The 14,145-nt window shown below is 46.8% G+C and overlaps 1 protein-coding gene across 7 annotated transcripts in view; it reads right to left on the bottom strand.

Moving 5' to 3' along the window:
• Positions 1–56: 56 nt before the first annotated feature.
• The window catches only part of Baz2a (bromodomain adjacent to zinc finger domain 2A), a 40,728-nt gene continuing 26,639 nt past the window's right edge, over positions 57–14,145 (bottom strand). For 6 of the 7 annotated variants that reach the window (XM_087902024.1, XM_087902022.1, XM_087902020.1 and 3 more), the window contains 22 exons: positions 13,700–13,808; positions 13,476–13,577; positions 13,117–13,327; positions 11,333–11,433; positions 10,989–11,054; positions 10,509–10,742; positions 10,134–10,388; positions 8,918–9,132; positions 8,559–8,633; positions 8,201–8,375; positions 8,060–8,119; positions 7,736–7,880; positions 6,284–6,903; positions 5,933–6,155; positions 5,661–5,816; positions 5,415–5,566; positions 4,639–4,928; positions 4,428–4,560; positions 4,167–4,313; positions 3,110–3,336; positions 2,880–3,023; positions 57–2,744 (listed from right to left, as the gene is read on the bottom strand). In XM_087902024.1, the coding sequence (XP_087758150.1) occupies positions 2,579–2,744; positions 2,880–3,023; positions 3,110–3,336; positions 4,167–4,313; positions 4,428–4,560; positions 4,639–4,928; positions 5,415–5,566; positions 5,661–5,816; positions 5,933–6,155; positions 6,284–6,903; positions 7,736–7,880; positions 8,060–8,119; positions 8,201–8,375; positions 8,559–8,633; positions 8,918–9,132; positions 10,134–10,388; positions 10,509–10,742; positions 10,989–11,054; positions 11,333–11,433; positions 13,117–13,327; positions 13,476–13,577; positions 13,700–13,808 (4,006 nt within the window). In that variant the 3' untranslated portion in view covers positions 57–2,578. The remainder of the gene's footprint in view (positions 2,745–2,879; positions 3,024–3,109; positions 3,337–4,166; positions 4,314–4,427; positions 4,561–4,638; positions 4,929–5,414; positions 5,567–5,660; positions 5,817–5,932; positions 6,156–6,283; positions 6,904–7,735; positions 7,881–8,059; positions 8,120–8,200; positions 8,376–8,558; positions 8,634–8,917; positions 9,133–10,133; positions 10,389–10,508; positions 10,743–10,988; positions 11,055–11,332; positions 11,434–13,116; positions 13,328–13,475; positions 13,578–13,699; positions 13,809–14,145) is intronic. The other variant, XM_087902021.1, reaches the window with a different exon arrangement.

Raw genomic sequence — 14,145 nt, 5'->3', positions numbered from 1 at the left:
CACTCATTCTGCCTTAGGGAAGCTTGCTTCAGGAGAGAAACACGAGTCTTCTTGAGTTGCTATCAAATGTGGTTTTATTCAATGACAAGCACTTTTCTACAGCCGCACCTGTGGAACATCACATGGCAAAAACGAGGTTTTTTTATTCTCTACACTTTTTTTCCTTTTTTAAACCTTATTAAAAATGAGATTGGTCCTAAAAATATAGAAAGAAATAAATTTAAATTCACAAAAAACTGTACATTATCAAAAAGTCACTAAAACACCACATTTGGTTATATAAAAAGTCAGTCCCTTTTGTTGTAAAAGGAACATGGAAACTTGTTGGTGTTGATGGTTTCTTGCTGTTACCAGATAGGGGAGGGGACACAAAGGGCAGGGGTGGGTTGTTTTATTTTTAACCTGCTTTCCCTACCAAATACTCTGTCAATAAGAGAAAATCCACCTAGTTCAAGGGGCATTGAAGATGAGAAAGGAAAAGTGAGGATGGCCCCTTTGATCATGCCCTACCCCACTTCTTCAGATCAAGTCTAGGACCTCCACCCCGCCTTATGAGTGCCTGGTCCCTAGGAAAGAGCTGGAACTGGAGAGGAGCAGACAACGAAGGCCACACTCTCCCTTCCACCTCCAACAATGAACAACTCCAGTACATTTTATGCCAAGGGAAACTTGCTATGGGGGAAGTTATCCCCAGTTATAACAGTTCCAAACATCTGACTGACACAAAGTTTGTTACGGCGCAGTTATTTAGATAAAATATAAATATTTATGCATAATATAAAGTCAATTCAAATATTCTTCAATCCACCTCTTATTTAAAAGCAAAAAAAAAAATTCTCAAATAAAGTTAAGTTTTGAGGTTTTTCGACAGAAAAGGCGACTTTAGAAATAGGCAATAGGGAGTGGAGTGAGGGCAGGGTGAAAAGGAGTAAGGGCTGCCCAGGAACCTGCACTGCCCTGCCCCCCAGTACTGCTGGAGTATAAGGAGCACTCCACCTCACCTGGCACCCTCGCCCCCACCAATGGAACATTGCTTGGATGCCTCAGCTCTCTGCTTAGGCCAGCTAGCAGCCACCTCCCCAGTGCAAGTACCCGTAATTTCTGATGGGAGGGGCTCTGCTGAGCAGGAAAGCAGGGGGCCAGAGGCCCATGGCTATAGCTCGGAGTTAGCAGCTTTCCTCTCATGTGTTGGGGGCTTAACCTGGGCTTGGTCATACACAGGGCAGTGGCAGAACCAGAATCTCTCCTCTCTACCCATCCTGTGCTCCAGGAGCCGCTGCTGGGGATATGAAGTAGATGCAAGGAAGGAAAACACAACTAAACCCAGATACTCATGGTTTAGGAAAGATCCAGTTCTACCCCTCTCCCAGAAACTCTCAAGACTCAAAGCTACTGAGAGGAGAGGGGGTTCCTGCTAAAGATTGCACAGTTTGAAGAGGCTGGAACAGAAATAACCACGAGGACAGCCTTGTCCCCAGAGAAACAGTTCCTGTGTTTTCCCAAAGACAAAAAGTGATGGTATGGAACGGCAAAGGTGGGAATAAAACATAGTCGAGGAAACACAAATGGGTCCCATTACACAAAACAAGGTCACAATCACAGCTCTCATCTGTGTGCAAGGGCAGGCACGCACACATGTGCGCACATACACACACAAACAACACACACACACACACACACACACACGCACACCTCTCCCCCTCTCTCTGAGGGCCTCCATCTCGGAGCAGCACTCAGACTCAGCAGTAGTTGTCCCTGAGGAGTTCCCAAGAGGGAGGTTTGGGAAGCGGGGAAGGAGGCTGGAAGGCCCAGGGCACCCACCTGCCCGCCTGCCCTCTCCCCAGTCACAGAGTTTCAGAAAAGGCTAGAAACTCAGCACATGAGGAGGATCCAACATTTTAGAGGGTTACCTATTGGCAGGAAGATGAGCACAGAGACAGGGAGCACTGAACTTTGTTTTCTACGTAAGGGCAAAGGGGAAAGAAGAACCCGTACACGATAGTTTTACATTATTGGGTGGGACAAGAATTGTAAAAATAAGGAGAAGGGGAAGAAAAGAAAACGTGAGAGAGAGCAAGAAGCAGGGAAGGGACTGAACATGGAAGCAGCATGTTCAGGGCCCGGTGTCCGGCTCGACACACTTGGGAGTTAAGTCCACTTTACTGGCCGTCACTGCGGGTCCGCACACAGTACAGAGTGTTTCTCGGTTTCACACATTCACTAGAACTATTGCTATTGTTAAATAGCCCCAGGATGCTGGGGCATGTACAGGGAGGGGAAAAAGCCGGGAAGAGGAAGGGACTTCTTTACCCCTCTCCATTTTAATCAAGGAAAAAAACCAGGAAAAATTCTTTTGCTTTTTTGGCTTTCCGTCCAGAAGGACCTCATCTCTACATCTCTTATTTGAGGAGCAATAGGAGGAAGGGAGAAAAGCAGATTAGGGACAAGAGGGTGTGGTGCTGCCAAGGGCAGAGGCAAACATCAGCAATGTCTGATTAGTCCACCCAGGGCAGCCATCAGCAGGTGAGAATGGCAGGTTCTTGTTAGGAAGGTTGGAAAACACACCACCTTCCTTGCCTCACAGATTGGCCTGTTTTCCCTGATAAAATTCCTCCCAGCGGCTCTCGAAGAAGCGGCGCATGATGTGCCCAGCCTTGCCCACTTCAGAGTCATCCTCGTTGAAGGTCTGGCAGTTGTCAAAAACCAGAAGAGCATCAGCTGCAAACTCCTCTGAACTAGTATACCTGGACCAAGGGGAAAATGGGTTGTGAACTGTTAAGAGTTGAGAAAAAGAGAGAGAACAAGAGAGAGAACGGGAGAGAGAGAGAGAGAGAGAGAGAGAGAGCGAGAGAGAGAGAGAGCGCGAAATATCTTCTTACCCTCCTCGGAGCAGCCGTTCTCGCATGGTGGAAAAATCCATAGGGTTCTTGATGATGCGCCGGTACCCACTCACCAACCGAGGGTTCACAGGCTCCAGGAAAGGCCAGGCTGAGTCATGGGACTCCATCTCCATCAGGATGATCCTGTTAGTTATAAGAAGCACACTCTGACTCCTCCCAGCCCTTCTGGAACACACAGAGCCAGCTATCCCTATAACTCACTAACTCACTCGCAAAATGTGAGATCGCTGTGGTGGCTTCTCATTGAAAGCCTCCGTCTCTTGGAGGGAGACAGTCCATCTTCTGGGCACCGAGACATTGCTGGGCTTTCTCGGCTTCTCGACAGCATCCGGCGTCGGCGACTGTCACCCTCTGGTAAGTTCAGTGGGAAACTACTTTTCCGCTTCTGGCCTCGTTTTGGAAAACCAGGCCTCTGAGAGAATTCTTCCTCTACCTGCTGAGGTTAGGCGTATACAGTAAGAACAGCAGTGCGCTCCTGTTCCTCAGAATCCTGCCTACGAGTGACTGTGGCTTCAGATGCTCACACATAAGCCAGCATGTGAATTCATTCAGGTAATCAATGGGAGGGGCAGTAAACGGAATGAGTTATTACTGTTTTAAAGAGGAAATGACTGGGGCTAAAGAATGTAAGTGATTGGGGGCTGGAGAGATGGCTCAGCAGTTAAGAGCATTGCCTGCTCTTCCAAAGGTCCTGAGTTCAATTCCCGGCAACCACATGGTGGTTCATAACCATTTGTAATGAGGTCTGATGCCCTCTTCTGGTCTGCAGACAGAATTTTATACATATATATGTGTGTGTATATATGTATACATATATATACACATATACATATATGTGCGTATATATGTATACATATATATACATATATACATATATATAATTTAAATATATATAAATATAATATATAATAACAAATAAATATTTAAAAAAAGAATGTAAGTGATTTCTTCATAGATGGAAGGACTCAACCCCAAACATGTTGTCAGAGGCCCGGCCCATTCCAGGGTAGCATGAGGGCAGATGGAACTGGTGGATTATTTAAAAAGGGGGGGGGGCGCGGGTGGTGGTGATGCACACCTTTAATCCCAGCACTCGGGAGGCAGAGGCAGGAGGATCTCTGTGAGTTCGAGGGCAGCCTGGTCTACAAGAGCTAGTCCCAGGGCAGGCTCAAAAGCTACAGAGAAACCCTGTCTCGAAAAACCAACAAACAAAGAAACAAACTCTGACTCTTGCTTAAGAATGGGAATCAAACAGTTGAACCTTACCTGTGCCAAACAGACAGCACAGAACCAGTCTCCTTCTGGGACAGCCTCCATTTTGGGTCGATGACAATAAATGTGGCAGCCACGGTCACATCCATCACAAAGCAGGAGGAACTCATCATTGTCACCCTTCCGGCAGACTAGGCAGGTCTAGACCAAAGTTGTGAGGAAGCAAAGTGAATCCTTAACACTCTGCCTATTGCTGATCCCAGTCTTACCAAGCCAGCTGTCTCTAGTGCTCTCCAAGCATCTTCAGACTCTTACCACTTTGTTGACAGACTTCTCCCATGCGATGGAGCGTTCCAGCTGGCCCATGCACAAGCACACCTGGGCTGCACTACGGCATCTTTCAAGTGTCTGCCGCCAGACACGAACACGAGGGGTAATCTCGTATGATCTGGTGGGGAAATCTAGGATGAGGAACAAGAAGACTTCTCTCTCCCAGGCTAAGAGACAGGCAGCAGGAGTCACTCACATCTCAGTAGTGCTGCCATCTGGGGCGCCGTTGGGTGTGCTCAGCAGGGCCTTCTCCACTACCACCTCATGGGCTGCCCAGAGGGGCTCCCGCAAGTAACGCCGCTCTACATTCTGTTCCAGAGCAGCCAATCGCATCACAGCAAGGTCCAGGGGGTTGGTGTTTTGCCGCTGAGGTACTGCCCCTTCCCTGCCCCGTCCTCTCCAGGGTATGTCCTCCTGACTGTCAGGGAGATGCTCGCAGTAGGCCAAGTCTTCTCGGATAGAATCTGGGCTAGGGCATGTCCAGCCCTTCCAGTGAGAAAGAGGAATAAAACACATTGTAAAGGGAAACACTTCATATCATGGTAGGTCATTCAAGGGCTCTTCCTGACACCTTCCCCCCAGCTAGATGTAGTGGCTCATGGTGGCAATCCCAGCACCTGGATGGCCAAGGCAGAAGAATGCCCTGAATCCCAGGCCAGTCTAACTACAGAGACCTTGTTTCAAAAACCAGAACCTAGAGCTGGAGAGAGGGCACAGCAGTTAAGAGTGCAGGCTGCTCTTCCAGGGTATCCAGGTTCAATTCCCAGCACCCACTACACGGGGCTCGAGCGAACTATCTGGTAAGGCCCAGTTCCACAGGCTATGGCACTTCTGATCTGAGGGCACCATACACACACTATACAGACATACATGCAAGCAAAACATCCACAACACAAAAGTCAAAACAGAAAGTTAAACAAAACTAAAACCCTCCCCTAAACAGCTCCCTACCCAGTGCCAACCCCAGTGTACCCGAATCTGCAGATCAGACAGGACAACACGCTGCTCTAGCTCCTCTACCCACTGAAGCACAGTCAGGTCTGTCTCGTAAGTCTTCTCTTTGGGGGACCAGCTCATAATTCCTTCTTCCAAGGCAGGCAGCTGACAAGGTTCAAAGATGGGATCTGAGAAGAGAAGGAGAAAGCAGAGGAGTGGGCTATCGAGCTCCTGTGCACAGCAGCTGCTCCAGCTCAGGCTGGGGCAAGGCTCTGTATTTACCAGTTAAGGGCTGTAAGCAAACTTCCTGCAAGAAGTCCTTATGCTTGCTAAGATGTTTGTGTAGCGCCTTCTCCCTGATGCCTCGAGGATGTAGTGCCTTGAGCATGACGTCCAGTGTCTCAGGATCTCGGATCCACCACCAGCCAGAGCACATCTCTATGTACAGAGAGTTATGTATATGGGCAAGGGGTGGAAACCACATGAGTCACACTGCCTACAATGGAAACTGCTATTACCTCCATGCTTACCCCATCCTAGCTAAGCTTGCTCACCAGGGGGGATAGGCTGGGCTGTCAGCTGGCTTAAGTAACGCTGCTCCACCTGCTTGAAGAACTTGCTAGGAGGTCTCCCTCTTCGTTTTGGTTGTCCCAGCCCTGTGGGACTCTGTGGCATTTCTTCAGAGTCTCCTGATGGCCTCTTAGTGCCCCTTCCAGGCAAGTGGGTGGAAGAGAACTGCCCTGGAGAACAAGGATTGGCAGCACCAGAAGTAATCATCTGTAAATAAGAAAACATGAAGGAATGAAGATACTTTTTGTCTACAGGTTTCCTAACTTCAGGTTGTAGTCTCACAGCCAGACATGGGAGTTCTGGGTGAGATAACGCGGACTGCTCTGGCTACTTACTGGCTTAGAGGCGGCAGGCAGATGGAGAGAAGGAGTAGGCTGGTCTTCAGAAAGTGCAGGGGGTGGTGTAGGGGCAGCATCACAGGGTATCTGGGCTGAGAAGTTAAACCAGGGTCCTTGAGGAGCAGGGCAGGATTCTGCCTCCTCAGGCTCGGGTTCCTCCAAGGACTGGGATGGACCGGAGTCTAATTTCCCCGGGCTGCTATCAGGCGTGAGGACTGAGCTGCTCAATAGAGAATTGTGGCTCTGAGTCTGGCTCAGCCAAGACAGGAAGGCAGACTGGCTAAGGTCATGCTGGCTCTGACAGAGAGACAGAGGGGAGCCTTCTGGCTCTAGGAACCCATTATTTTGTGGGGGCTGGGACTGAGGATGGGGCTGAAATTCTGGCTGAACTTGAGTCTGGGATTGTTCTGAATCATGTTCTCCAATAGCGGATTTAGGGTGCCTAGGCTGCATAGACCCAGGCTTAGATTTTCGAGGTCGGCCTCGCGCGCGGGCAGGAGAAGCAGAGGGGTTGGAGCCAGTCAACTCTCTCTTTACAGAGACTGGGGCAGAACAGGGTGTCGAAGTGACTGCTTCCGTCAAGTACTCAGCTTCCTGCTTTATTCCATCTTCAGTAACTGTAATGAGAAATAAAGAGCTCAAGACATACAGCTGTATAATGTATACATATATATACACATGTATACTGGAAAAGAAGGAGACTCTAAACACAGAACATACTTGCTTTTTAAAATCTATTTAAGATTCTACTGGCTAACAGCTTCTAGCAAGGAACAAAGTATATGAGGAAGAAATCTTGTTTTTAAGACAGAATCTATGTAGCCCTTGCAGGCCTTGAACTCACTACATAGAATACACTGGCCTTGACTCAAGAGACTGACTGGCCCTTGCCTCCCAGTAAGAATTTCTTTTTTCTTTTCTTTTTGATTATTCGAGACAGGGTTTCTCTGTGTAAAAGCCCTGGCTGTCCTAGAACTCAACTCTGTAGACCAGGCTGGCCTCGAACTCACAGAGATCCACCTGCCACCTGAGTGTTGGGATAAAAGGTGTGTGCTACCACACTTGGCTTACACATTTTAATTCTTAGTAGTCATTGAAAAACTTTAACTATGTATATGTATGTATTCCTTGAAGTTACATGTAGGTTGTGAATCGTGACACGGGTTCAGGCAATGAAACTCAGGTCCTCAGAAAGAACAGTGCATGTTCTTAACCACTGTGCCCTGTCTTCAGCTTTAATTCTCGGTTGTCTCATGAAGTACACAGTTTACAAATAAAGAAACTGAAGCATACATCTGGCAAGCAGTTTTACTCTAGAGCCTGTGCTCCTAATAAACTTAATAAACTCCACTGCATCAGAAAACTAAAGCTCAGGAGAACTGGGCAGAAGAAAACAAAAGCATTTACTTTTACTGGAACTCAGAATTCAAGTGTCCACGATACACCTACCTATGTTCTCCTCTGATCCTTCTACAAAGATACCAGCCAGACAGGGCAACACCCAGTAGTGGCGTCTATAGCGGTCCTGACCCAAAGAGACTGCTCGAAGCATCTGGGATGAGTGAAGCAGCTTTTTTCTAAAGAAGAGTTGACGCTGAGTAGGAATTAGAAAAAGAAGATGAATATAAACATTTCCAGAATGGCATGAAAAATTTTAATACGGGAGAGAACTGCGGCTTATCAACTTCCCTATATAATAGATAAATTCTAAACAAGGGAACAGTTCTTGCCCAACTCATATTTCCAACTTTTGGGATATTAAAAACACAATACCTTACTGAGTTTTTCTATCTGGCGCTCTAACTCTGGAATGCTGGATGTTGCAATGTCAATCTGGGAAGAAGCAAACAGACATTGAGAGTAGGGAAGTTACCAGATCTAATCCCCACCACCTTCCTTTTGCTGGGTCAGTACCTCTCCATCTCTTCGAGCTCTGCGGCCATGGATTATAGTTTCCTCCTCTTCCTCCTCTTCTATGCCACTGGTTTCTTCCATGATTCGAGAACTGCGCCTTCGTCCCAGGCCTTCTTCTGGCCGTTCCATCATAACCTCAGGCCGCCCAGTTCGTTTGGCCAGAGCAGTTTTCAGTCTTGAAATACAGAGATTAGGGGAGACTATGGTGAAGAACATAATGCCAAAAAGGAAAGGCCTAAACTGTACATTTTTTAGAACCCTGGCAAGGTGCCAACCAAAGAAGGGCATCACATCCAGACAACATCCTGGCTATGTCTCACTCTCTCTCTCTCTGGGCTCCACTCTGTCCCGTCCCTACCTCCGGAGTCGGCCTTCAACAATCCATTTGTTTTTCCTGTAGCTAGACATATTCTCCAGTGTCTTATCAATCTCACTGCAGAGCAACAGCAGATGATTTTTGAGGGAGATGTGGCAGCAAAAAGAAAAGAAAGATAAAGCATTACAACAGGGACTTCTGTCTGTACACAGACTGCAGGAATGACAATGGAAGGCTTACATCCTCCCAGGAAAGGGTCTGAGATTCTATCTCAAGTCATCCAAGCATCCTCATAGCAGAGCAATGGACACATTACTCTGGAACTTTGGGAGTACTGAGCCCCTCTCCCACCCACTCCTACACAAGCTACAGGATTAAGTATTACCACCCAAGCTCCTCACTTGATAATGATGGTGGAGCCATTGAGCTCATGTACAAGGAAGGCTAGGACAGCAGCCTTCTGTTGGGGTGGCTGGGCCTGAAAAGGCTGGGTGCGCAGACTGTCACAGAAGGCTGGCTCCACTCTATATGCCATGAGGAAGCAGCGTAGTATCTCAGACACATTGTCTCTGGTCAGTGGAATCTCGGACACCTTCTCCCCCAAGATCTTTAGGGACTATTTGGGAGAAAGCATAATGGGAATGAGAAGGGCAACAGGACAACTCAAGCTGGGTGCACCTGGGAGAGAACTACAGGGTTAAGATAAAACTCTAAAAGAAAAATATGAACAAGGTCAATGAGATGGCTCTGAGGACAACTTGCTGCTAAGTCCAATAAACTGAGTTCAATTCCTAGCATGCACGTGGTGGAAGGAGAACTGACTCCCCATAAGTTGTCCTCTGACCACAGACATGCACATGTGCACAGACACACCCTAAATGCAAATTTAAATAATTTACAGTGGCTACTGCATTGAAAAGAACACAGGGTTCACAACCATCCATAATCCAATTACATGGGACTCAACCCTATCTTCAGGTCTCTGGGGGCACCAGGCACACTTGATACACATGCATACATGCAGTCAAACACTTATTCACATAAAATAAAAATAAATCTTAAAAAAAAAATGTAATCCCGGCTGGCCTAGAGCTTGCTATGCAGAGCAGACTCGAGGCCTGCCTGCCTCTGCCTCCCAGGTGCTAAGGCTAAAGGTGTGCGTCATACACACAGCTAAAAGAAATTTTTGTGAAAAAGAGAAAAACAATGAAAACTGCCAGGACATGGGGCTGCAGAGATGGCCCAGCAGTTAAGAACACTGGCTGCTTTTCCAGAAAACCCGGGTTCAGTTCCCAGAGCTCACATAGTGGTTCACAATAATAACTCCAGTTACAAGAGACACCACCCTCTTCTGGTCCTTGTGTGAACCGGACACACATGTGGACACCAGGTACATAGAAAGGCAGGCAAAACACCCCTATCCATGGAAAATAAAATAAGGACAATTATGGAAAATAGTTACTAGAAAAGGGTGAAAGACTACAACAGAAAACCACAAACAAAGACAGAGAAAAGAACAAATGAAGCACTGCAAAGAAAACAGCACAAACAACCAGAAACAGGAAGGAGCCACATCCCCATTGCTCGGGGTGGGGGTGGGGGGGAAGCAAAACTCACCTGGCAGTGGGAGGGCAGACCAGGGTCATGAAGTGCAGCCTTCAGCAGCCGCACCAGCAGGTCTTGCACTTTGCCCAGGCTGTCACCTTGACACAAGAGACCCTCCTGCAGGACTCCCAGACTAGGAACATCTTTGGTAAGGTCAAAGCCTAACACTTTGCCAAAACTGTGCAGGAACTCCATGATGGTCAAGCAGTCTGAAAAAGCCCTACTGGACAATGTCAAACCAGGGATGCGTGTGAAGTCAGGCAGGGGCTGGAGAAAGAAGTGAGAGAGCATTCTGTTAGATTACCAACAGGCACTCATCTGGGTACTCAGAGCTCCTCCTGTTAATACAAGTGGTCTCAGAACTGGCCCATCCATGACCCCTAATACCTGGTGATCAGCCAGACACATATCCTCCGTGGGCTTCTTCATCTCCTCCAAGATAACTTGTTGCCTCTGCCGTTCCTCCTGACGCCTCTGTGCGGCAAGGGTCTTCTCTGCTTTACACACTGGTTTGGCTTTGGCCACCTCTTCCTTTACCTTCACTTTCACCTTTTCTTTCTTCTCCCTCTTTACTTTGTCCTTCAATCTTTCCTGCTTTGTCTTCATCTTTTCTTTCTCAGCCTACCCACCCAGGAGAGAGGAACAAGAGTCATAAATACCTGTCTCACCAGGCCTGATATTAGTCCCCCCCAAACAAGAGTCCAAACAAAATTTATCTATGACACTGTTTGGAAAATCTCTGTAGTGGCTTCAAAATCAGACTTGAGAGATAGGAATTTAGCTCTGTGGTAGTATATCTGTCTAGCATGTACAATGTACCCTACCCTAAAAAGAGAAATTAACCTTGGGACATATATTCATATATACCTTGAGTTTCTTCTTAGTGTCCTTCTGCTTTAAGTTCTTGGTATCTTGTTTCCTCTTGTTTCTGGCCTGTAAACCATAAGGGAAGTCATTTCTCCTCAAACTCTGAAAGCACCTCTGCTTGGGCTAGGATTCAAAAACAGAAAAGGGTGCTGGGGAGGAGAGGTGAGAGATGGGATGATGAGGGATTGGCAATAGATCAATTCTCTCACTCTAGAGATACCCTATTTTTCTTGAACAAGCCCACTTTTCTAAATCAAGCCCAAGAAATTTCACTTAATGAATGTGTGCTGGAAGAAAATATGAAGCTGGTTACAGAAAGTTAGTCCACTGTTGCCCCTCCTTACCTGCCCTTGGACAGCAGTCTGACTCTCTCCCCGCTGCACCTTCTGCCTCACCTTCTTTTTGCTTTTACTCATCTTTGCTTTATCCTCCTCATTCAGTGGTTCTATGAAGACAGGAAGGAAACAGGAAAGACGTGAGGTAGAAAAGCATGCTTGGCATCTATGGCAGCACATGCCTATTACAAAGCTGGCTTCTCATGCAGCTTCATGAAAAGGTTTTATTTTGTTTTGCTTTTGGCTTATTTTTTTGAGTAGACATAATAAAACATTCAAGAGATAGGGGTCAGAGAGGCACCTGCTCAGGTAGTTGCACAAAGCGCTCAAACAGCATCAGCAGCCCAGAAGCCACAGGCTGACTCCAACTGAACTGCTTTGGAAGTGGTCCAACTGATGGAAGAGGCTACAACTGCAGAGTGCTTTTATGATCTGTCTCTTTCCCAGGCTATGGAGCAAGGGTAGCAACGCTCAGACTGATGTACATGGCCTGATTTTAGTGAAAGAGAGCTGAGAAAGGAAAGGAATCTAAACTGTCAGGAAAGAAGGTATTGATTTGTAACACTGACAACCCAGTGTGTACAAGAAAGAGAAGGATAACAACTCAACACTGTCAAAGCCAGTGCTCACGTTCAGCTTCCACAGTTCACTCCACTGAAAGATCCAAATCAAAGTAGAAATCTGCAAATACCTCGCTTCTAATTGATATTCTGACACAATAGTACCTATTCTTTCCTTTGTGGTACAGAAACATTATAGATTTTTATAGCAACCTTCTACAATATCATGGGCAAATAAGTCACTTAAAGCTTTTATTAAAGTGAGATATGGGGCTGGAGAGATGGTCAGTGGTTAAGAGTTCTCACTGCTTTTGGAGAGGACCTGCGTTCAGTTCCCAGCACTCATGACAGCTTACAACGATCTACAATTCTATGTAGGGGATCTGACACCTTCTTATGACCTTCACAGACACCAGGCACACATGTAGTGCCGATGTGTAAAACATGGGAAATACACTGAGTTTGGGATTTTAACTCTAGTAAAATACTTGCTAGACAAGAGCAAAGTCCTACGATTGGTCCCTAGTATGGGGAAAAAGACATAGACAATAGCAGAGCTGGAACTCCGAATGGAATTAACAAGACTATTTCATCTTCTGCACACTGTATATGCAATGCTTACCTAGATAAATACAATGCTTACTTAGAAAATTAGACATTTTCACTGGGTGGTGGTGGCAAATGCCTTTAATCCCAGCACAGGGGAGATAGAGGCAGGCGGAGTTCAAGGACAATCTGGCCCACAGCCCAAGTTCCAGGACAGTGAGGGCTACACTGTCTCTAAACAACCCCCTCCGCCGCAAATGAAAACATCACAGACATTTTCCCATTTACCCAACTGACTAAAATAATATGTCAATTATCTTTTGGATCCAGGTTCCTACAACAAAAACTATGGCAACTGCATGAATGCAATTAGTATAAGCAAGGAGCTGGAAGATGGACAGGAAAAGAATGGAACTCTTCTCCGTTGGCATTACTCTATATGGGGACAGCCCATGGCTTTACTACCATGGCTTTACTAGTAAAAGCAGCTCAAAGAAAGAAATTGCCTGGAAAAGGTATAGCAAATGCTAGGATTCCAATCATACTTTCTAAGGGGAGAACAAATTTAGATTCATCTTTCCAGGTATCAGTCCCTCTTGGGAAACCCAGGTACCAACTGCAATTCAGCAACATTTTTAAATACCCTGTGGAGGGAGCAGAATACCTGAGCTACAAGTAACACTGTACCTTGGGCTTCTAGTTTCTTTGGAAGTCGGTTGTCTGTTTTATTCAATAGCTCAGGAATTTTGACCTTCGGTGGTCGACCTCGGCCCCGCTTCACTTTGGGAACTTCCTTGTTCTTGGCCTTCTCATTATTTCGAGGTCGGCCTCGTTTGCCAGTAATTGCTTGAATTCTGGAAGGAATCTCCTCTGCAGATAACTGGACCCACTGCAAGCCCTACAGGAGCAAGGACACTGGTGTTGTAAGAAGACAATCAGTGCAGGTCGCTAAGCCCTCTAAACTACCCCAGACTCCTTGAGTCGCCAAATTACACGATAAAGAAGCTATAATTTGTTCCCCAACTATTTAATCCTTGGAACAGCACCTCTGGTGTGTCTCTTTCTTCAAAGAAATCTCCAACAGGCATGCGGGGACTGAAGCTGAAGTGCTCACGGCGGACACTGTGTACCACATTTCGGCTCAGGTACTGAGAGAAAAAGTGACATTAGTAAAGCCATAGCCCTACCATGTCAGCTATAACACAACCAGAATAGGTCCCAGAACAGACGATTCTAGAAAAAGTCCTTTAAAAGCTACAAATGCTATTACCTTAATAACTTCCGGAAACTGCTTCATTCTCTTCCCACAGGGGCCATAATACCAAGTCTCCCCCTGCCACCGATGGCAGCCCTTCTTGATGCGTACTTCTCTCCGCCACCTGCCAGAGAAGCACATGGGCCCTGCCACCAGGTCACACCCCTACCCACTCCCATGCCACCCAGGAGCCAAGCCCACTGAGCAGATGCCCCCTCCATCTGTCTCACTAGCCCTGCACACACGTTGACCTACAGACAGTCCTGCAAACAGAAACACCACAGCACATGAGCTTGACAAACAGGCTCAAGCTGCTTGAGCAAATACTTCAGGAAGAAAATACACCAAATGGCAGCTATGCACCAAGATTTCCACCCCTCCTTTTTATGAAGCTACTGAAATAAGCAGCTAGAAACTCCTAATAGCCCTGGCTCAGGTGTAGAGGAAAGTGTAAGAGTAAA

Source organism: Myodes glareolus, chromosome 26 (genome assembly GCF_982192425.1).
Source record: "Myodes glareolus chromosome 26, mMyoGla1.1, whole genome shotgun sequence".
Classification (NCBI taxonomy): domain Eukaryota; kingdom Metazoa; phylum Chordata; class Mammalia; order Rodentia; family Cricetidae; genus Myodes; species Myodes glareolus.
The sequence above is the reverse complement of the archived record's forward strand: the minus strand, read 5'-3'. Positions and strand labels throughout refer to the sequence as shown.